At 47.7% G+C, this 21,672-nt stretch overlaps 1 protein-coding gene across 1 annotated transcript in view; it reads left to right on the top strand.

Annotated features, from left to right (window-relative positions):
• The window catches only part of LOC8042781 (ganglioside GM2 activator), a 62,414-nt gene extending 45,009 nt beyond the window's left edge, over positions 1–17,405 (top strand). Inside the window, exons 2-4 of the mRNA XM_040498759.2 lie at positions 11,163–11,342; positions 15,707–15,898; positions 17,021–17,405. Coding sequence (XP_040354693.1) covers positions 11,163–11,342; positions 15,707–15,898; positions 17,021–17,179 — 531 coding nt within the window. The 3' untranslated portion in view covers positions 17,180–17,405. The remainder of the gene's footprint in view (positions 1–11,162; positions 11,343–15,706; positions 15,899–17,020) is intronic.
• Positions 17,406–21,672: the final 4,267 nt, after the last annotated feature.

Here is a 21,672-nt window from a genome sequence, read left to right as displayed (position 1 = left end):
AGTTGACCTATTCGACGAGTTGACCTATTCGACGAGTTGACCTATTCGACGAGTTGACCTATTCGACGAGCTGACCTATTCGACGAGTTGACCTATTCGACGAGTTGACCTATTCGACGAGTTGACCTATTCGACGAGTTGACCTATTCGACGAGTTGACCTATTCGACGAGTTGACCTATTCGACGAGTTGACCTATTCGACGAGTTGACCTATTCGACGAGTTGACCTATTCGACGAGTTCACCTATTAGACGAATTGCCCTATTCGACGAATTGCCCTATTCGACGAAATGCCCCTTGGCGAGTAGGCCTAGACCCGTTCTATATCTTCGTCTACTGGACCCGTTGAAGCCCATAATAACTGGTGAAGGTGACAATATTCGGCCTGCAATGACGTAAAGCAGACTTGACCCGGTGCGCTGAATCGCGCATTTTGTGCGGATTACGGGGACGCCATCAAGACGTCACGAACTCCGCAGGGCGAACAATGGATCTCAGGAGGAAGGAAGTGACCTTGAGACGGCACTGCGGAGAGAGGGACGCCTCGCTTCAAACTTCGCAACGGGGAAAGAATAGCACGCAAGGCAAATGAGGCCACCTTTTATAGTTTGGCACCGCTTTGCCGCGCTTTATTTTTTTGGCGCGCTTTTTGACGCTGTAGGACTGTTACTCAACAACACTGATTCAAACAAAAAGACGCTAAAAGACTGGTTTGCATCTTAACTGTACGATCGTCGAACGCGTATCGACTTTTCATGGTCGAAAGCCAGTTTCCGGCACTCGCTCAACTAGGCAGTGTTTTAAACAACTTGTAAAGCGTGTCTACACTAAATTACTTCATCGCGTAATTTTAATTTAACAAAATATACGAGAGGGAGACAATGATTATCTGCAGTGCAGTTGCATTTCTCGGCGCTGTAGTTTTTGCGCGCAATCGCCAAGTGAGGTTTTCATCTGATCACTTTGCTGGTTGGTTTTCATTGACGCCGGGCTCATTCGATTTACTCGCTCCCGCCTGCACCGGTGCAGAAAAGCGCATTGTAGTATTCCGGTTGTGTATTGAGATAGGATACACTCATAAATCGAATACGGTGGTGCGCTCAAAGTGCAGGAGGTGCAAATGAGCCCACTGCCATGGCGTTAACCATGGTCGCATCGGTTTTTGCTTACACTATAAAGCTACTAGGCGGCACCGCGTCTCATGAGTTTGTGTGGGCGCCTCCGTTTAGGTGCTTAGCACAGAGCTGGCGCCACTGACGATCGTTACGACTCTAAAATGCGACTTCGCCAACTTTAGATACGGTGACAAAAAGCTCAGGCGGTAGAGTTTTGCTCTGGATTCTTCTCACAATTCTGGAACACAACCAAGCGTTTCCTGTGATTTTGGATTAAGCTTTTAGATAACCGGAAACAATAAATTTAAGCACTACGGTGCCAGAAGTTTTGCTCTAGAGTCTGCTAACAACTCTGGTGCACGAACAAGCGTTTCCTGCGTTTTGAGATTTAGCTATCAGAGAGCCGGAACTAAGGATTTTTAAGCACCAAGATGGTGCTTAAAATAATTAATTTAGCGAGGGGCGGTAGCTTGCGCCACCTGGTTTACAGGCTAGGGGGCGCAAGCTACCGCCTGTTACAAAAGGTACAACCGTTAGCATCCATACATCCATCCGTCCATCCATGGATGGCTGTAGTGCCGTTACTTTGACACGCAGCTTATTTAATGGCTTATATAGTTTTCACCGAAGATGCGCAACGTTCAGTCATCCGTTTTAAAACATGAAATGCTTTTTAACGATAACCCCCCAATCCAAAAATGTCGTCCATTCATCCGTCCGCCCGCGCATTTTCCGCTAAATTTAACGGGGAAAGTTGCGCCTCGTGCCGTCACGTGACCCATAAACCTTGGTAAATTGACGGCACGTGAACTATACGTCATCTCAGTTTCCCCGCTAAATTTAGCGGTAAAATGCACGTCTTTTAGCTAAAATATCAATTCAGTTTCCCCGCTAAATTTAGCAGGAAATGACGTAACGGGACCAGACTTGTTCCGTACGCATTACAAGTAATCAAATTACTTGTAATCGATTACTATTTTGAGTAATTTTGTAATCAGTTGATTACTTTTATTAGGCAGTAATCACGAGAGTAATCTGATTACTTTTTGAAGTAATAGAATTACTTGTAACCGTTACAATTTGTCCACGGGACCCCCCCCCCCCCCCCCCCCCCCCCCCCCCTCCCCGACACAAGCCTTTTTTCTTATGAAATGACAAAAAGAAAATTTGCTTTTTTATTTTTTCGAACGGAAAAAAGAAAGATTTTTGCGGAGCTGTAGGAAACGTGGTCAATCTCTTTCTATGGACAGTTTCTGTAGAATGTCCTTTATTTTATTTTTTATTATTATTTTTTTTCGGGCTGGGACTGGGGATCGGGAAGCCCCAGGGTAGCCACACTGCGTGACAAAGGCCATTCAGGGCGAAGTTTGAGGAAGCAGAATGTAGCTTTGTGAGTCCTTCGTTCAAACTAGCCCCCTCACGCACACACACACTGAAATAAAAAAAAATAAAAAATCCTGCTTAGGCCGGGTACCTATACTCGCAGCCCGTAGGAGAACCAGAAACGAAGAATGCCTAAAGCGGATGCAAAATATAACAAAGGCAGTTGAAATATTTCCCCATTTCCCCTACGTGGTCTTTGTGACAAGCAATGTTTCGAGTTGAGAAGTGGTTGGGGCGACCTCTTCCGCTAATGGATACTACACATGATCCGTTTCAAATCCTGGAGCTGCTGCTCTTTTGTATAACATGCGAGCTCATCCACATGTGAAGAATAAAATGAGCGACGCAAACTTTGAGCGACGACCCTTGCTCAAGCTTAACAAGATATAGAACCCCCTCCGCTTCCCCCCCCCCCCCCCCCCCCCCCCCCCCACACACACACACACTGGCGAACGCCCAAATCATTAAACGTCTTCAAACGAATTCTATGCTTGTGTCCGCATTGTGAAGGTGCAACGACCACGAAGAGGGAGCCAGTTTTTCTTCTTCAATACTTGTGCAAATGTGAAATATCGGTTGGAAGTAGTTCATTGTTATGAGCGCTAAAGATGTGACTTCACACAATAAAGTAATCGGAAAAGTAACGATTACTTCTTTAAGAAATGTCCAATTACTTTTGCCGTCGAGTAATCAAGTAATCTAATCGAATACTTTTTAGCCACGAGTAATAGTAATTGTAATCGATTACTTTTTTTTAGTAACGTGTACAACACTGAACGGGACCTATACAGCAATTCAGTTTCCCGCTAAATATAGCGGGGACAATCGACGTCACGTCACCTGACGACACGTGACTTATACAACTATTCAGTTTCCCCGCTAGATTTAGCGGGAAAATATACATCACGTGACACACCAATTCCCTCACAATTTCCTCACAAGTTCCCTATAATGCATTATAAGATTTTTTTTTTTTCGGTGTGTGGTTTGAGTGTATCAGGGGTCGAAATTAATTGAAAGCATTCAGCACAGTAACAGTACGTGTTATGCCGCAACAGACTCTTACAAATAAATAAAATGTAAAAAAATGGTGGTCACAGAAGTTTTAGGCATTGATGTCGAAGAAAAATTGCTGGATCGCTCGTGTCGCTCTGTCATTGCAACGGAAGTGCGGCCACTGGAGGTTTTGAATCGGACATCTTGGGCCTATGTAAATCTGTCAGGTGAAGCGTTTTAGGGGTTGGGTGGCTGCGTGGGGAAAGGCACGCTTTCTGTTTGTTCGCCGTCATTCGCCGAAAAAGTTTTTGAAAACCCTGTGTTGAACAAACTGTGTTAAACAAAATGTGCCTTTTTCCTGCGGTGTAGTGCTTTTGTTAAAAATTGATTTTAAAAAAATTCCACGGGTTTTCAAACGCCACCACTACCGTTTACGTAAGATCAGCGAAAAAAAAAAAAAAAAAACTTTCGACGACTGACGGCAAACGAGCAGAAAACTTGTCTTGCAGTAGGCAGCCATCCAACCTCTGCAACGCTTCCTCTGGCAGATTTACATAAAGCCCAAGATGGCCGATTCGGAGCATCCGGTGGACGCATTCGAGGAGCAGTGAAGCGCGATCCAGCAAATATACTTGTTCCAAAACTCAGAGCGCCGCATCGCGGCGTAATACCACGTTATGCATTGTGGGAATCAGTGGGAAGCAAAATCCATACGGGCGCTTCGCTCCTGGTCCACTGGTTCCCAGAATGCAACGCGCGCGGTGACGGATTTATGGAAGCAGCCTATCGTCATAGAGATCAGTGAATGTTAGGCGTGAAAATGTTCGTGGTCCGAACCTTTAACAAATAACTGAAGATTGCAGTGCTTGTATGACTCGCTGCTCAGACAAAAACAAGTTTTCTTTCCTTGAAAACCTAGACCTACGAGAGCTAGACCTACGTGAGGACAATTGGCTGCCTGTGTATACTTTTTTACCCTGAACGCAACATTTGTTGTTAAGCATTGAAAATTAAAATATTTGCATTGCGTTCATATCGCCATTTTTTTAAACGAAATTAAAAGTGCGATAATACTTAAAAATACAACCCTTTTCATTGAACACTCGTGAAAATCATAGTTTATAATCAACCTCACGTACAGCCATGACGCACAGATAAAAGACGGTTCGTGATAAACGTAATGTTTCAGCCCCCCGGAACTCATCTTGATGAGTATTAATCCCTTGATGTCCCAGGCAGAAGCCAGTCACGTGCTAAATGGCACCACCTGTCCAGAGCCATCTGTGAACTCACAACACAAACCTGCCGAAGTTCGGTTTCGACCAGGTTCGACTTCTTCGAACTTTGAACGCGAAGTTCGACAGAGGTTTGACTCAACTTTGACTTTGATGCGCGTGAGGGAAATTCAATACGAGCTAACGCCTCCAGCCGGACGACTGGTGCAATACTTATCGGGTATGTAGTTACCATTAAAAGCTAACTAAGTCCTTAAAGGTGCGCTAAAGACATTTCTGATATCGTCTATTTTTGGCCATAACTTATATTACGGTCCCCAAGCATCCTAGAAATCCAAAAATTATTCTTGTGCGACGTCTATTTCCCTACTAAAAATGTGATCGAAGTTCGTGCCACGCCCCTTTCTGGGCGGAAAAATCTGGAGCACAGAATTCAGCGGAGGCGCCTTCGGCCAATCGCAAGCAGCCTCTCTCGGAAAGGCGGCTTATGATTGGCTGGCGCGCACCTGTCGTCACGCCGCCGGCGCCTCCGCTGATTTCTGTGCTCCAGATTTTTCCGCTCAGAAAGGGGCGTGGCACGAACTTCGATCACGTGTTTAGTAGAGAAATAGACGTAGCACGAGCATAATTTTTCGATTTTTGGGATGCTAAGATAGCGTAGAATGAGTTATCGCCAAGAACAGACGATCTCAGAAACGTCTTTAGTGTACCTTTTAAAGCTCGTATGTTTTCGTTTACACTGCGCAAGCGGTTAACATCATTCCCTAAAAAAAAAGAAAAGGGTTAAATTATATTTCCCAAACTCTCAAAGTTTTACGTTGGAGTCGGGAAACACTGTTCAAGATGTCTAACTTCCTCGAATTTCGCCAAAAGTTCGAAGGTTCGCCAAGCGTCGACCTCCGTTCGGCGCCGAACCTCCGTTTGACGCGGAACCTTCGTTTGACACCGAACCTCAAGTTTGACGATAGGTTGCGATATCCCTAGTCACGTCATTCAACAACTAGAACAAAGTTAGCCCTCTATGTGCATCGAGATTGTTTGATAAAAAAAAAAAAAAATTCCGAGAAAGAAACTAGCTAGGCGTGTCCTCTTGTCAACCGTCATGTTTTCAGTGGCTGCTCCAGATAAGCGACACGAGCAAAATAAAATACAAAAAATAAAAATTCCAGAACCGGAAGTGGGTAACAACAATTGTGGCGAGCGGCCATAGACTCTTAATGCAACAAAATACGAATAACAAAGACAACGACGAAGCCGGAAGTTTGTCTAGTTGTTGGAAGGCGCTCGCCGGTCGGAAATGAGGGTAAACTGAAATAAATAAAGAATATCCGATCTGAATGCAGGGTGTCCACTGCAGAGAAGCTTACGGCTATTCTTCAGGAGGGACTCTGAAGACGGGACCGAGTTACAAACGAAACGATAGTGACGCCATCTCCCGCTCTTGTTGACAAACAGATGTCGCCTGATATCACAACATCAGGGGAGAAACGGCTCACAAGCAGTGTTTCAACCACCGTTCTTTTTTTTTTTTTTTTCTGTGATTATTAGCCCATATAACCGTGTTCATACTACTTATCGGAGAAAGTGACCCTCGAAAACTCACCGTCAGAGCAACAAAGCAACAACGAATGACATGCGCAGAAACCAACGATGGAAAACAATGTGTATAGCTTTTTTTGTCCCTTTTTTTGATACACGTAGCTTCGAATCTTTATTTTCATAGGAATCTAGGCACGGTCATATGAAACAGGTAAAAAAGGACGAGGGCGGTTCTGCTTGCCTTTGAGACAGTACGAGCAAATACTTTGCTGGGGAATACATGTTACTCGGTAAAACTCTAATAAAAAAATTGGAGCCGACAGCTTTTTGCGCAGCTAGAAGGGCACGATGCGCGTAGCCTCGGTGTTTTCCCCATCAAACTGCGAGGAGCGGCTGCCGACATCCATCATCGTGGAAAGCCATTGAGAAAGCGGAGACAGTCGTTCCTGCTGTCTTGCCGAACCCGGTATCTCGGTGTCGTCAGCAGCCCTCTCCCTCGGCGTAGCACAAAAGAGTGGAAAGCGCGAAGCGCATGCCTTCTTTCGGGCGCGGTCTGCTCACGCCGATAGGGGAAGTTTCGGCGCTGTAGGCGCGCTGTCTAATGCCGATAAGTGGAGTGGAATATGCATTCTAGTAAAGTATTATTTGGTGCGAGGTGCAGAAGGAAAGGATTCGGCAACACAAGACGGCGGTGAAACCGCGTATACATTCGTTTCTCGTGTCGGAGCACGCAAGACATAAGGCGCCCGACGTGAGGTACGTCAAGTATAACGCCGAACACGATGTGCATCAAATATGGCTCCCAACGTGGAGCACGTCGAGTGTGGCGCCCAACGTAGGGTAGTTCGAATATGGCGCCCAACGTGGGGTGCATCAAACATGGCGCTTAACCTGGGACAAGTCAAGTAAGGCGCCCAACGTGGGTCCTGCCATTTATGGTGCACCCACCAGTCATAACACTCCTCCTTCTAAGACAGTCTACTCTATAAAGTTATACATGTTAGCGCTTGTCTGTGTCGTGTGTGTTTCCTTCTTCGTCATTGTTGTTTTGCGCTTTTAACCTTTTAAATTGTCATAAAAAAAAAGTCGCTAAAGCTAAGCCTTCATTCAACTATAAAGTTCAACCGCCGTTCAACCGAGTGCGCGGCGAAGAGCGCGAGGGAAACGTCACCGCTGTCCACCGATAAGAGGACCCGGCTCGGCGCAGCCCTCATTTTATGGGCGTCGCCGCGCGCTCATAAACGATGAAACAGGAAGCTGGGAACGGGTCTATGAGCTTTGTTCCGATAGCATCAGAACGGTGTCGTAAGAAGACCATTGTGCGTGACGGCTTTCATTTCTGGCCGGACGTGAGAGAGAGAGAAAAAAAAAACACAAAAAAACGTGACTCAGATGCTTATGCCGGTGGACCATATACTCGAAATGATTACGAGCGCTGTGCTATGTTCCATTAGTTTAGCTATCTTATTTATTTTTGTGCAATAATGACCTACAATTTAGGCATTTCTTTCTTTCTTCTTTTTTTTTTTTTTTTTTTTGTTAAAACGTTAGGTAATCAGGACACCACTTTTTTCTGAGGTAAAGTTAATAGCGTAATGGTAGCATGGTAATCCGCGAATTACGTTTTTAAAAATCGAGAGACTAGCCTGAAAAATACACACAGACACACGCAGATACACACATACACATACAAGCACACACACACAATCAAGCCCAGTAAATTCACCGTGACCTTGAACTCTTAGTATCCGTGTCCGTGGTCCTCTCGCCATTGACCATGCGCCCTTATGGTAAAATAAAGTATACAATTCCATCTGCTCAAACTATCCCTCGATAAAAGACACCTGTCTGGCCGAAGGTCGCGCAAGCATATACTGGTTACTCTACATTTTCATGAACCATCGAGGATAGAGTCACCTGTCACGGGCTCCTCTGGGAAACGGCGGTGGAATAATTCAAGAACGCTGCCCAAACAAATGTACGGGCGGCGAGGACCAATTTGCGAACACCATTCGCCCGTGTTCGTCGGCGCGCAATGCGAAGTCGTCCACATCATTAACGACGACGTTCAATCCTTCCCCTTAATGTAGGTTGTAAGCATTATTTGCTGTCACAACACCCCGGATATGCTTATTTCAATGCGTTCGCCAACAGACCTCTTCCAAGGTCGTTTCTTGCGACATCGTCGTTTGCGGTTGGCTCGCGGAAGTTCAGAAAACAAAGCATCGGCCACATTGGATGCTCACTCACGTGACTAATGTCACTCGCATCACGTGACGTTGGCCGTCGCGAGTTGGTTGTTGATGAGCACGGCACGTGACTTGCTTTAAAATGTTAGGTCCATTCAGACAGTCGCGTTTGACTTCGTTTGACTGTATACACGAATGCGAGTAATCGGAAGACTTGTCCTTCGTATGCTGCATATCAAGCTATATACTCTTTGAATCGTTTGCCACGCTTTAAGGCCCGTTCACACTCTTGCAACCGAGTACGACCGAGAGAGACCAAACCGGTTTTTAAGCCTTTTGCGATCTCTTAGGACCAGCTCCGCTCAGCGCATCCGGTCCCAAGAAGTCTTTCTCGGTCGTACTCGGTCGCAAGAGTGTGAACGGGCCTTAACATGAAAGCCGGATAGCTCTTTATCAAACGTAAGCGAAGGCTAGTGCGTGGGGTTTTACGGTTGAGATGACGAGTGGTTGCATTGATGCGCCATGATACCAGATGAGCTGGACTGGACCAGACTGGACGACAGAAGAATTTAGCCCTGGGCTTGTCAAGCGTACACTGACCCCTTTCACGAAGCGTCAGCGTCAACGTTCAATCATATAGAAGCTACGTTGTCTCATGAAATAGTTGGTTGACACGGGGACCTCGTTCAGAAATGCGCTTTCTAAGTTCACGCGACCATGACAGCGTCTAGAAAAGCGATCGCTGCAGTATTTTTGTTACAAACACGGCACTGTAAATTGTCTCTGGGAAAGCAAGAGCGTAATAAAGCAGGTACGCTAGCATTCGCGGACCAAGCTTTGGAGGAAATGTAGGTTGGTGACAGGTTAAGACTGCATGCAGTAAAGGTTCCGCCTCAAGCACTCGCACGTTGCCTTCCGTCGAGCTTCGGTTGCCCATGCACCGAGAAGCTATGAAAGAGAGAAAGCTGGCGCTGTAGAGGCGGAGCATCTAGTGCGTTCTTAACCTGTCACCAACCACAAGGCGGAAATAAGCGCTATACGTATTTCCTAAACAAAGCTGACTGGGGCTCCTTCAAAATGGCTAGCAAATTTACTTCGTGAAATTTGCTCATGCGCCTCTTGACCTCTCAAAACGCCGACAAGAAGCACTCAACGTTGGTTAGCTCCAGCCCGAGAAAGTGGATGCGTCCTTGTCGACAGTCGTGTGGACGGAAGGCAGAGAGGCCCTTGGAAGTGAACTCCAAGAAATAACCTTGCACGTAGAGACCACGTCTTTGTCTATCACCCAAGATCGTTAAGCTTTTACGAAGTTCCCTGTTGTTTCAATAAATAACTCTTCTTTCTGCCTCTCTTTGCTTAGCAGAGTGGATGGGTTTCTTGAACCGTTTGCGCGCCACTATCAAATACGGCGATCGTTCAATGTCGTCGAAACTCTCGGTGCGTCAAAACATGGCCAGTGCTCACGAACACACGTCGGTATGCGATGCTCATCCGGTTCGAAACCCAGAGCACCGGCCTTTACCCGTAAAGCCGCGGTGGCAGCTCTGTTACATCATACAAAATACAAGATCTGGTCCCTCGATCCGTAATAAGAATGGTACACAATTCACTGGACAAGTCCTCACTTCAATGTGGAATAACAGTCTACGGATACTGTGCCAAATATCTACAACTTAAAATGAAATGGATCCAGAAAAAAAAAATAAGAAAGGATATAATCAGAAATATGGGTTAGCTTAGTAAAAATCTCGGGTGCATATTATGCACCCGAGATTTTTATTGAATTATAGAAGAGGTTACTCGAGGCAAGATCCCCCAAAATAAAATTTAAAAAAGCTGTCAAAAACGGTTGTACTCAAACAAAATAAAAAAACAAAACAAAAAAAAAACCGGAAAAATTACGAAGAATTAGTTTCCTTCGACGAGTTGATTCGTACTTAACCAACGTGACGTAAGTAATAACTAAATCCAACATATCTGACCTATTACAGCCGTTTAATGAATTAGTGGAATAGACCGTAACTATATATTGTTTTTGTTTTTTTCTGGAGATAGAAACTTCATTTATCTTGCCATGGTGCGCTCTAGTACCAGTTTAATAATACTTTAATAGAAGAACAGAGGGATCGGTCGCGACCCACGCACAAGCCAATATTGGCTTACGTGTAATTTACATGTAAACTGTATCTTGAAAAAAAAAAAAAACTTTCAGTTTTTTTACTTTGGTGAAGAAGGAAGACCAGCGGAGCTGTGCAGTGAAAAGTAATGGCCGGCCGCAAGTCGGCAAGCCAGAGTGGAAAGGCTGCCGCCATCTATGAGCGACGGCGGCAACCAGATACTTGGCTTGCCGACGTCGCTCATAGATGGCGGTAAGTGTCCAGAGTTCGGTGTCTTCATTTGTTTGCGGGGGACACGATCCTGGGGAAACAAGCCCTTAACAGCTCCGCTGTAAAAGAAAGGCGAATGGAGATGATTTCTTGTTGTTGTCGGACGGCCCTCTGACATTGGTCACAGAAAAACTGCCTGCAGGCATGAAGAAAGCGCGCTTCGAACATGCATGAGGCATGGTCCGCAGATAATCATGTCGTCGTTTCTGCAAAGAACACGTTGTGCGGTGCATGAGCAATGCGACTACGACTCGAGTGTATCGCGGGTGTAATCACGTGTCGTTAAACAAGCCCGTTCTTCGTCGGCGACGCTGCAGGTGTCCAAGCCGGCGGTGCGGAGGGGCTACGCCAGGCTGGCCTTCAACAACTGCGGCGAGGACACGGACCCGCTGTTCGTCACGGGCTTCGACCTGGAGCCGAACCCCGTGCAGATCCCGGGGCCGCTGTCCGTGGGCATTCGCTTCAAGCTCAACGAAAACCTCACGTCACCCATTTCGGTACGCGTGGTTCTCGCATCCACTTTACGCCGAGGTGTCAGGAGGCGATTTCGGTTTGGGTTTATTTCAGTTGTGCGCGTATCGGGAAGTTATACAGTCGGCCCCCAATGGGCGCCTGCCGTTTACGCTGTAGGGGAGAAAATTTTGCCAGTGTAGTGTTAGCCTGGGATGTTTAAAGTGCCTGGCGAAAATTTTGCCAGTGTCAATCAGTCGCTTCGTGTCTAAACAATGGCGACCACCGAGGTTGCTTGACGGACTTTTGAAAAGGGTCTAATAGACACCTTTTCGCAAGTTCACCAAGCCGAGGATACCTCACCGATCCCCGCTTGAATCACCTCTTCCACAAGGGCCCCGCCATCTTGGATGTCGTGACTTCCAGCATGGGCGAAAACATTGTTTTGCCGTCGCCACGCCAATAGGACACATCCCGGATATAAGCGTAACCGTCTTCCATGCTCGCTTTGCCTTACCTTTTTTTTTTTTTTTTTTTACAGTTTGCAGAATGATATTTTTTTGTATTTTTTGTTGACAAAAGTAAAAAAAAAAGTGTATATTTTTTGTTGTTTGGTCATCTGATCGTGCCAGTGTTTTAATTGTTTTATTCTTTCTTCATCCATTACTTAAACCAACACGCTCTTCTCCCAAGCATGTAATTCCTACCCGTTCTTGACGTGAAAAGCGAATTTCCTGGAGCAAAACGTTTGCTGTGTAAAACGTATGGGCTCAGCAGCAATGCCCAGCCACTGAGCTCACGTCTTCTGACGTGAGCTCAGTGTAATCACTGGCAGAATTAGAACGGCAAGGATGTCCTTCATTTGTCCCGCCTCCAGCACGATGCTTCCCAACTTCGATGGCGCCTCAGCGTCCTGTGAGCCTCGAGCGTGCACGGGCAGCCAAAGCACGACGGAAGGCAAAGAACGTGCGTTGGACGCCGCGCACCGGAAAGAGACGCTCTGCCGTTCTCGCCCTGCCGGTGACTATACGGTAGAATTTACTGCCAAGTCAATGGGGCTAGACTTACGCCATTGGGAGCCACAATCAGCAAATTCCATACGTTTTAGATTTCGTCATATCTATAGATCATGGCTCTCCACAGTTACAGGACGCTGACAAACAAGAGCTCATGCTGCTCAGATTTAGGCGATCGTACCAGCGCGGCACCTTGGAGTAGAGAGGAACCGATTCCTTTAGAAAAAGATGAATAAAAATGAACGACCCTGAACATGCGTTTTATTTCTCTGACTAAATAAGATACATTTAAAGCATGCATCGACACCTTATTCCCTGATTGGCTTGTGGGGGCCGTCCCTTTGTTGCTTCGTGGAGGGCGGGCGCCATCGGTGATGGTTACGATTTAAAAAAAAAAAAAAGCGAGTTCCCGAGCTTTGGATACGCTGCCAGGAAACTGGGCCGATATCGGTTTGCTCTATATCGCGGACTGGTGTACTATTCCTGGAACTTTGAAATTGCGTGTCCCACGATTTCCGATAAATTTTATGATGACTGGCAGCAACGATTCTAAGCAACAAGATGGCTGAAGTGCCATTACTACGAAGTGTAGCCTCTTTAGAGGCTACACTTCGTAGTAATGGCACTTCAGTAATTTAGGCAAGCAAGAATAACCTGCCGTCAAAGATGTGTGCTTCAACCGCGCCATACGCCACTATAGACCAACACGCGGCCCTGACGTCACGCAGCTGCGGTGGCGCTGTCAACGGCACTGCGCGTGCGCAGACACTTCACTTCGCGCGAATTTGGTTTCTGCGCATGCGCAGTGCCCACACCTTGTGTGGGCAAACGCGGCTCGTTTATTTAGCTAACTCCAACCACGCATTTATTTGCGCCGAGTGATCGCGATCCTAAGGGAGCAGCATGTCCATGGTCAACATACGCCGATCGCAAGACACTCATTTTCTCTAAAAAAAAAAAAAATGTATTAAAAAAAAAAGAAAAAAGAAAGCGTTGGGCTCCTCACGGTATGTTTTTAAAGTCCCACTTATGTGACGAATTAGGATACTTGTATGTTTATTCAAGATCAGTTGTTTAACGTTTTATGACGTTTTCAAATTAAAAACGCGTTGTTTTTTTGTTCTTGGCTTTTTCAGGCAAATTGTGTATTTTGCGCGGCGTACTAAATACGCGCAAGCCCTACTTTTGCTTTGTGTCTTTACACTCGGAAGGAGAGCGAACTGGTAATTCCTCAAGAAAAAAGTTAGCCGTATTCTAAAATGTGTGCTCAGTCCACGCCATACGCCTGGAGTTACCCACCATAGCCGTGAAGTTCCGTGCCGATGCTATGGATCTGAGCATCGCCATAGATCAACGCCATGGATGTCAGAGTAGCGCATGTGTTTCGCGCTTAAAACGCGAAACCCATGTACGAAGGAACCGTCCGATCCGATGTGCGAACTGCCGGAATGACCTTCGGGGGCGAGGCTTTTCATAGCACCGGAGAGCCAAATAGTCTACTCTAATAATACTTTACTAACGGACGGTTTCGTCGTACATGGGTTTCGCGCTTTACATTGGGCAGAAGACGACTGGTCCCTTGTATCTAGGCCTTGAAACCAAGAACGTGACTACAAGGGCACACACACACACCGCCGTTGCCAAGCCGGAATTTACAAACGTTGACACCCCACCCGGCTCATTGACGCGTTTTCTTCTTCCCCTCGCGTCAAGTGGGCCGAGGCTAGGCGCCGTGCCCGCCGACCTTGCAAGGTTGCCCCTTGTGCAGGCGAGCGGAAACGTCGGCGCTGGTTCTCCCCGTGCCCTTGGGCTTCTTCGAACGGTGCCTGTCACGAGGAGCGACTGGGGGGCCGCTCCAGGTCGACTCGATAGGGACACGCAAGCGAAAGCATCGGCACACTTCCGCGTCCGAGCGAGGACGGCTCCCCGGTATCGTTCTTCTCGCGTTCCAGACGGGGGTCATCTGACTCATCTTGCTCCTGCGAGTGCCGACGCCCGTTCAAGTTTCTAGTCGAGGTTCTTTGCAGGTGGCACGATCCTATGTTTAGTCCCCTGGTCACCCGACGCAACACCGTCCATAGACATGGAAACCCCTAAAAGTACTAGGAACTTTTAGTGTTATTAGGTAGCGACTGTTCCTTTTATATAAAAAAAAACACGCAAATCTATATACGTAAGACCAGACAAGACGCAAGTTTACAGGATCAACTTGATAATGAGCCTTTTGCAGACTTTAGAATGGCAGCTTCCTGGAAGCCTCAGAACGTGTCTCAACATGACATCGTCAGCTATAGTACCTTGAGGCTCCCAGGGAAGCTATGTCAGGAGCTGCTTTCTCAAGTGTGAGCGTAAGCAGGACACGTGGCCACAGAACGGAATTTTAAACCCGCACTAACTAATAGGAAATCAAGCGGAATCCACTGGACTCCTTTATTGGTGTCCATAGGAAAGAAATAACATCTCGTGTCACCAGAGCATTGAACTGAAGCCATAAAAAGATGACGATAAAGGGATGGTTCCTAGTGACTTCATCAAACAGTTACAGTTGCCTAAAAGCATCTTGCAGTGCTCCCCCCTCAATATTAACGATGTGCGTGACCAAAAGCGTCGCTGCGGTCAGCTTTCCACGATTGGCCAAACCATGGGCTTATATGAGCGTTGTCAGATTGTCAACTTTGACGGTGTTAGTTTCCGATTGCAATGGCTCTTAGCTTCCACTGTGCTTTTTAAACACACCATCGTACTCGTCGTCACACCTGAAGGTAAGTAGCCGGGGTAACAACTGGTGACGTCACGGCGAGGCCAATCCCACTCGTGACGTCACGGATGGAAATCATAAGAGGGCGCCACCGAAACATCTCGGCGCTAATACCGAGCGCACTAAGCATTCCACACATCGGTGACGCCGCCGTAACTGTAGTTCATACGAGGCAGACGCCAGTTCACGAGACAGCTCGTGCCGCCTCGTGTACTGCTCGCGCAGGCCCTTAGCGGGGTTGTCGCGCATGCAGAAAGACTATAGTTCTCACCGTGCATGGTGGCAGCGGTGGTGTAATGAAGCTAGAGTGCCTTCATACACACGCGCGCTTTTGCTTGAGTGGTGACATCTCAGCCATTTTTCCGCCCAATCGTTCTTTCTATGCATTTTGAAGTGCGCGCAATCCGGTGTCACTCAGCTCAAGCGCGTAGCTTTGGCTTATGCATAGACGCCATCTTACCGCCCAAGTCACGCACCGAGTGCGCGAGAGCGTCACGCGCTGGCACATTCCGGACAACAATGGATGTCTTCACCCTGAGACAGACAGACATCTAGGCACCCTAAATGAAGCGGGCTGTGAGATATTGGTCTCGGACGTCCACACAGCCGTGATGACAACATTCTTGATTTCTGCCAGGTCCGGCTCGAGATGCAGAAGAAGCTGACGTTCCTGTTCGGCCTGTCCACCTGGTTGACCATACCTTGCCTTCCCAACGGAGTGGGCTCGTGCACGTACGACGACATCTGCGACATCGGGCTCTTTGCCAAGGGAGAGTGTCTGGACATAGTCACCGGCAAGGAGGTCCCCTGCAAGTGTCCATATCACGAGGTACGCATTGCCGCATCTCGTGTGACAGTATACTCTGCAACCCAATTTTGCGGCTTCCGGCCACCAGTGGGCTGCAACTATACACCAACTCATGTTTGGATGGATGGATGGATGAATACGGCTGAGCCCTTTGGATCGGGCGGTAGCTTACGCCACCTAGCCATTTTGTTTTACCATTTAAGCTTAGAATATTTAAATGTGAAATCTATATTCACTCCGCAGTGCAAAGAAAGTGAGGCTATGAAACCCCCTTGCCTAAGTGGATAAGAAAATACCTAGTTTTCTCTCGATTTCTGCCACCATTCACTTAATCTTTGCTTGGTTTAGAAACAAACCGGAGCGCCCCTAGGGGACACCACCGGCGCCGCGCATGCGTGATGGGGGTGTGGGCAAGAAGCTCGCCGTCGCCCATGAACAAACCAATGGAATGCGATGTTGTCGGCGTCGGTGTGAGTCCTCCTGCCCTTTTTCGCGTTCGAATTGCTGATTCTACGTCTTCCTGGCGATGTCTGGACTACTTGAGTGGCGTCAGCGAAATTCCCGAGGCGCGTTACACCACAAAACTTCGCGTGAATATTGTGACATGTGGCGATTCATTCCGCGCGGACGGCGCAAATGAAAATTATCGATAGTGCTCTTTCTGCTACTCAGCAGCGGCATTAGCCGAAAAGTGCCACTGACATATCAGCCCTCTTCTGTGTGGCGCCGAGCTTGTAATACGTTGTAACAAACGTGATACGAGTTCACGCAGCACCCGCCCCCATACAGATAAAATACCGCATAAGTCAACCGCGTCACAATAACTACAACAAAACAATTCAAAATGTAAAAAAAAAAAAATAATAATAACGCGGTAAAAAGTAGAACGTGGCAGACATTCGCCACACCACTAGCGTGAATATTCACGATGACAGTATTTAGCTTTCCAGCGCTTATCATCCCGGCGAAAAATGACGAATCACTCGGCCGTGGGCGGATGCGCGGCATCACGTCTGATATTCTGCAGAAGATAGCTACTGCCCGGAGGGCGCCCCGCAGCCCAGTAGACAACAAAAATGTCAATGCGTAGAAGGCTATCATTGAAGAGGTCCGTAATGACCCACATTTTCGCAACTTACGCAGGGCGAATGGCGGTTGAAGCCGTCGACGTTCAAAGTGCCCGAGCTGCCGCCCGATCTGCCGTCCTACCTCCTGGACGGGGACTTCTTTGTCAAGGCCACAGTGCATCGGGGATCGGAACAGATCGGCTGCTACTCCACCGACGTCGAACTGAACCTTTAGAAGGTTAAACACTCGCGTCCTTAGTGCCGGACTGTGCCAGCGTTCACCGCACATCCGTTCCAATCCAAAGCCAAGACCGCGGACCAGAGAGCAAGCCATTGTTCCGATGGCTGTCGACAAGTCTGCGAGGCGTCTCTTCGACGCGGCCATCGCACCCGTGTACTTGTCCCCCAGGCCGCTGAGCCTGATTTGAGCATTCAGCACAGGTGTTTAAGTGGTGTCTAGCCTGGAGCTAACACCAATGTTGTTGTTTTTTCGACGCCATCTTTGTCAGCCGACCGTTAGACGAATAGGCAGCGGTGTACCTTGTGAACAAGCAGTTTGACTCAGGCAGCAGTTCAGCGCCACACAGCTGATTATAGGGCAGAATACATCTTATTGTGTCTGCGGAAAGAGATTACTGACCCATGGCCTAGGTAACGTAAAGCTGCATCTACTATATATGACTAATTTATCTCTACACTGGCTGTCCTGATGGAAGGTACCTCGTTTCCTTGGATTGGAGATATTGATAATACAGATCGGATACAATTATTGATACTCCTGATGCATGAATATTGGATTTCCCTTTATAACGGCTTACCATTTTCTTCAGAAAGGCTGTTAACTGTTTTCGCTACAAAAAGCTTTTAGACTCTTTTGGGGGTGGTCACGCGGTCAATAACAATCATTGCAATTTCAAACACATGACCTAGGATGAAAGCGCAGGGTTTCAGACCCAGTTGTACATACAAATTTGTTTTTATCCCACTTTTTGTTCTTGTTTAAGTTGTGAACTTTTCTACTGCTTCAAACTTACAACATTGTGTGCGTGAACTGATGAAACTTTTTTCAGCAAGCGAGTGATCGTGACGTCGCGTTCACGCGTTTGTCGTTGTTGCCAGAACGTTGCGTTGATTGCAGCTTTGAATATGTTTAATTCTCTCGACAAGCCAGTATTTAATGCATTGTTATACTTGAAAGATTACTTGAACCTATACAGAACGCTATGCCATCTCTGTACCGTTCAGTGCCGGATAATGCCGTATGTGAAGACAAGCTACTGAGCTGTTCGTAAGATATTGTCACATCGACAAAAGAGGCTGGAACTCGACTATACCAAGGTCATAATTTAAAACACGAGCACCCGTTTTTCCCCCATGTGCATTTGTACCAAAGCAAATTAAGTGCATTACAAATATTCCCTATAGGTTCGAAAGTAGGCGGCTAGAATATTTCCGCCACTGTGAACCGGGAATTGTTTTACTGTGCTGTTCAGACTTTTTTATATTTTAATATTTTCTTGCTTACATTTTAAAACGGACCCAATAAAATATGTATCGTCTACAGCGTTTGCTTGCATCATCGTGTCTGCTATTGATCAAACTGCAATTTTTACGCCAACACACGACTCTGTCGTCACGATGCTTCGATGACGCTGCTGTTTGCGTCGTGCGAATCTGTTTTCAGCGCGCGCGCAGTGCCATAGCTAGTTTGGGCAAATGCGGACCTGTTTTGCAAGCAGACAAAGACAGTGACTCTATAATCCACGGTGTAAAATATAATATATAGGTGACGATACAAAGCACGGCAAATGCAGCTACGCGATTGACCAGATAAAGTCCTATTAGCACGCGTCCCAGTGGCCTCATCCGATAGCGTCTCCACCGTCCAGACGACGCAACTGAAGAAAATAAAAGTATTTTTTCCATGGCAACCGGGCACGCGCTTCTTCCGCGCGGAGCGTCTGCTCTGACCTCGACAAACACTGCGGCTTGAACACCGCGCCAAAGATCTTTCCGCTTCAACGCGTTCATATAACCTGTTATTGCCACCATTGGGGCACGAAACTAAAGGTCAGTGACGAAGCAGCGTGCAAGTAACACTTGTAGCGCAAGGGCCAAGTTTGACATGGCATGCCTTCCATAAACAAGCGAGGGAAACCGGGCTCGCGAGAGGCTGTCATTAGCCGCATATCAAGGAGACATCTGGTGGCGCCGCTCGAAACCAAAGCGAGGAGAGGACGATATCTGGTAGATGCGACACACGCCGTGTCCATGTATAGACGATTGCAACCATGGGGCCGGACTGGTGCCTCATGGGTGAGGCACTAGTCCGGCCCCATGGTTGTGATCACGCGTGCAGCGCGCGCGTGAACATAGCTTTGGCAAGCTTGCAGTTCCACGGGAACAGTGTATTCACGGGGTTGCCCGCACGAGCAGGGACATATGGCGGCGGCCAGTCGCCTTGCTTGCATTCGTCTATATCACGGGGGAGGAAATACATTGTGGTCTATATATATATATATATATATCTCTCTTAGACCGTGCATCTAGTCAAAGCTATGGGTCGCACGGGCGCTCGAGCACATTGAGTTCCGTTCACGGCTGTGCCACACGCACTCTTCACTTCTAGAAAGTCAGGGAAGAGCCGTATATAGAGAGAGTTTGGTCAACCATTTGGAAGTAGCAAATGAGGAGGCGCCATTGACCGAAAGCGGGCTGGCGTGTTCCAGGGCGTCTTCACAAATTCGATTGTGGCCAACCAGAAGCCAGAAATAATACCTGGCGGTGGTCGCGAGAAACAAACCTGGTAAGTGCATCGGAGTAACTCCCGGTGACTGTAAATATGGCGCACGTGATGTTCCAATCACGGTCATCCAAAGCCATGGTGGAAGAGCGCAACTACCGGGACGATCGACATAATCCGTACACCATGCAGGCGCCGGAGGCTGGGAATCTGCCGTCCGTGCGGCCGCACTTTGCCCAAGCAAAACAGAGTTTGAGCGGCACATTGTTTCTCCCATCTTTTTGCCTGATCATAATCGAAACATCACGTCCACCATATTTTCAACCATGAAGAGTAACTTCATTTAACCTTTAAGCTCTTATTAAAACTGTTTCCCGCTACCACCGCTGGGAGATTTTTTTCGGTTTCTGGTTGGCCAAGAGAGCATGCCAAGCACTCTATCTGCGTCTGGTGCACGCCCTGGCTCTGCCCGCTTCTCGACCAAACCCTATAACGACTCTGCGTCAAGGAAAGGTATCAACGAGTATAGACGCTTTCAGCCAGGTGTGCATAGGTACCACCATAACTGACTTGCAGTTTTTGTTTCCTCTTATTCCGTTCGCTTCACTTCATCATTGCCATAGAAGGACAAGTTATTGTCACTTTAGATGCAACTGTGTCCTTTTCCTCAGCCCTTGTGGAGGTTCGTGAACGCCCGCTTCAGTGGCTCGCTATCTCGGTAAGATAAGATAAGGTAGGCAATGGCGGCTCAATCTGGCGCGTGTTTAAAGCGTTCATAGCTCATAGTAACGTTCGCTTTTACGATCCTTATTGAAGCCGAACAAATCCGGTTATGAAGCAGTGTATATCACCGTGAGTATAATTTTCTGGTAGATTGGATGTTCTTCATTCTTTGTGGTCCGGGGGAATGAGCCTGCATTGGGCCTTGACGGCAGTGAGCGGATCAGAGTGGACAACTTCTCGTTTTACAAGCGTGACAAATCTCCAAACACAGCTGTGTTTGGAGACTTGTCCTTTGTCCATCTTGTTTCCCTTCTCCAAGGATTATTTTCGTCATTGATGATCATATTCGTCACGCGGGTCTTCCGACCCTTGGTAGCGGCTCGAATGGCGAGCAGAATCGCGTGGAGCTCTGCCGCGCAAGAGCTGCTTGTGCTCCCTGGCATCGTTTGTTGCCCGGTTTCGCCTGAGCAGTGCGTCCCTGCTCACCTCTAACAGTGTCCATGTAGAATATCTCTGTGTCTTCAGGATGTCCGGCTACCTCCTTCAGGTGGTTGGAGGAGTCATTCGGCGTCCGACGACGTTGTTGCCGCCGTGGTTCTGGGGCAACGGCTTGGCTGGTATATGATGAGCTAGTTGTCCCACGGTGGAGGTGGTATCGGGAGGAGCGGGCCTTTCGTCAGGTGGACCTTGCCGCTCATGGTGAGGACGACTTTTCCGTGGTACGAACGGGCGAATCATTCCTCTTGGCATTGTACCATTTCTTGGGCGACTTCTCATAATGTGTTCATCTGAGCAGCTAACTTCAGCTGCTCCATCGGAGTGAAGTCGGGAAGGCCGGCCCTGTTCATCACCACCAGGGATCCCTCTACGCGTTTAGTCAGCTTAAGTTAGTTTAGTCCGTCCATCACCTTAGATACAAGCAATGCTCGGACCTTTGTCTCGTTTGTGATCTTATAGACTTACACCTATCCCTCTTCCCCGTTTCCCCGTGAAGGTAATCGTTCTCATCCGGTGCTCAAGCCCAGAGTCGAGGCGGTGCCGGGCGTACGAGACACAGACGAGTCTGGCCCTCCAGACACAACAAATCACCTCGCACTCCGAACACCGGCTGGAGGGTAAAGTGCGGACAGACGAAACAGAGTTTGAGACACTTCTAGGAGGCGGTCTTACACTTGTTAACGGAGAGCGGCAAGCGGTTCCAGCAACGTCAACAGCCCTCGAGTGGTGGCAGTGGATAGCAAACCAGAGAAAATACGTTAGGC

Source organism: Ixodes scapularis, unplaced genomic scaffold, assembly GCF_016920785.2.
Source record: "Ixodes scapularis isolate PalLabHiFi unplaced genomic scaffold, ASM1692078v2 PGA_scaffold13__105_contigs__length_92229423, whole genome shotgun sequence".
Lineage (NCBI taxonomy): Eukaryota > Metazoa > Arthropoda > Arachnida > Ixodida > Ixodidae > Ixodes > Ixodes scapularis.
Note: the sequence above shows the minus strand (reverse complement) of the source record. Positions and strands in the feature narration are given on the sequence as shown.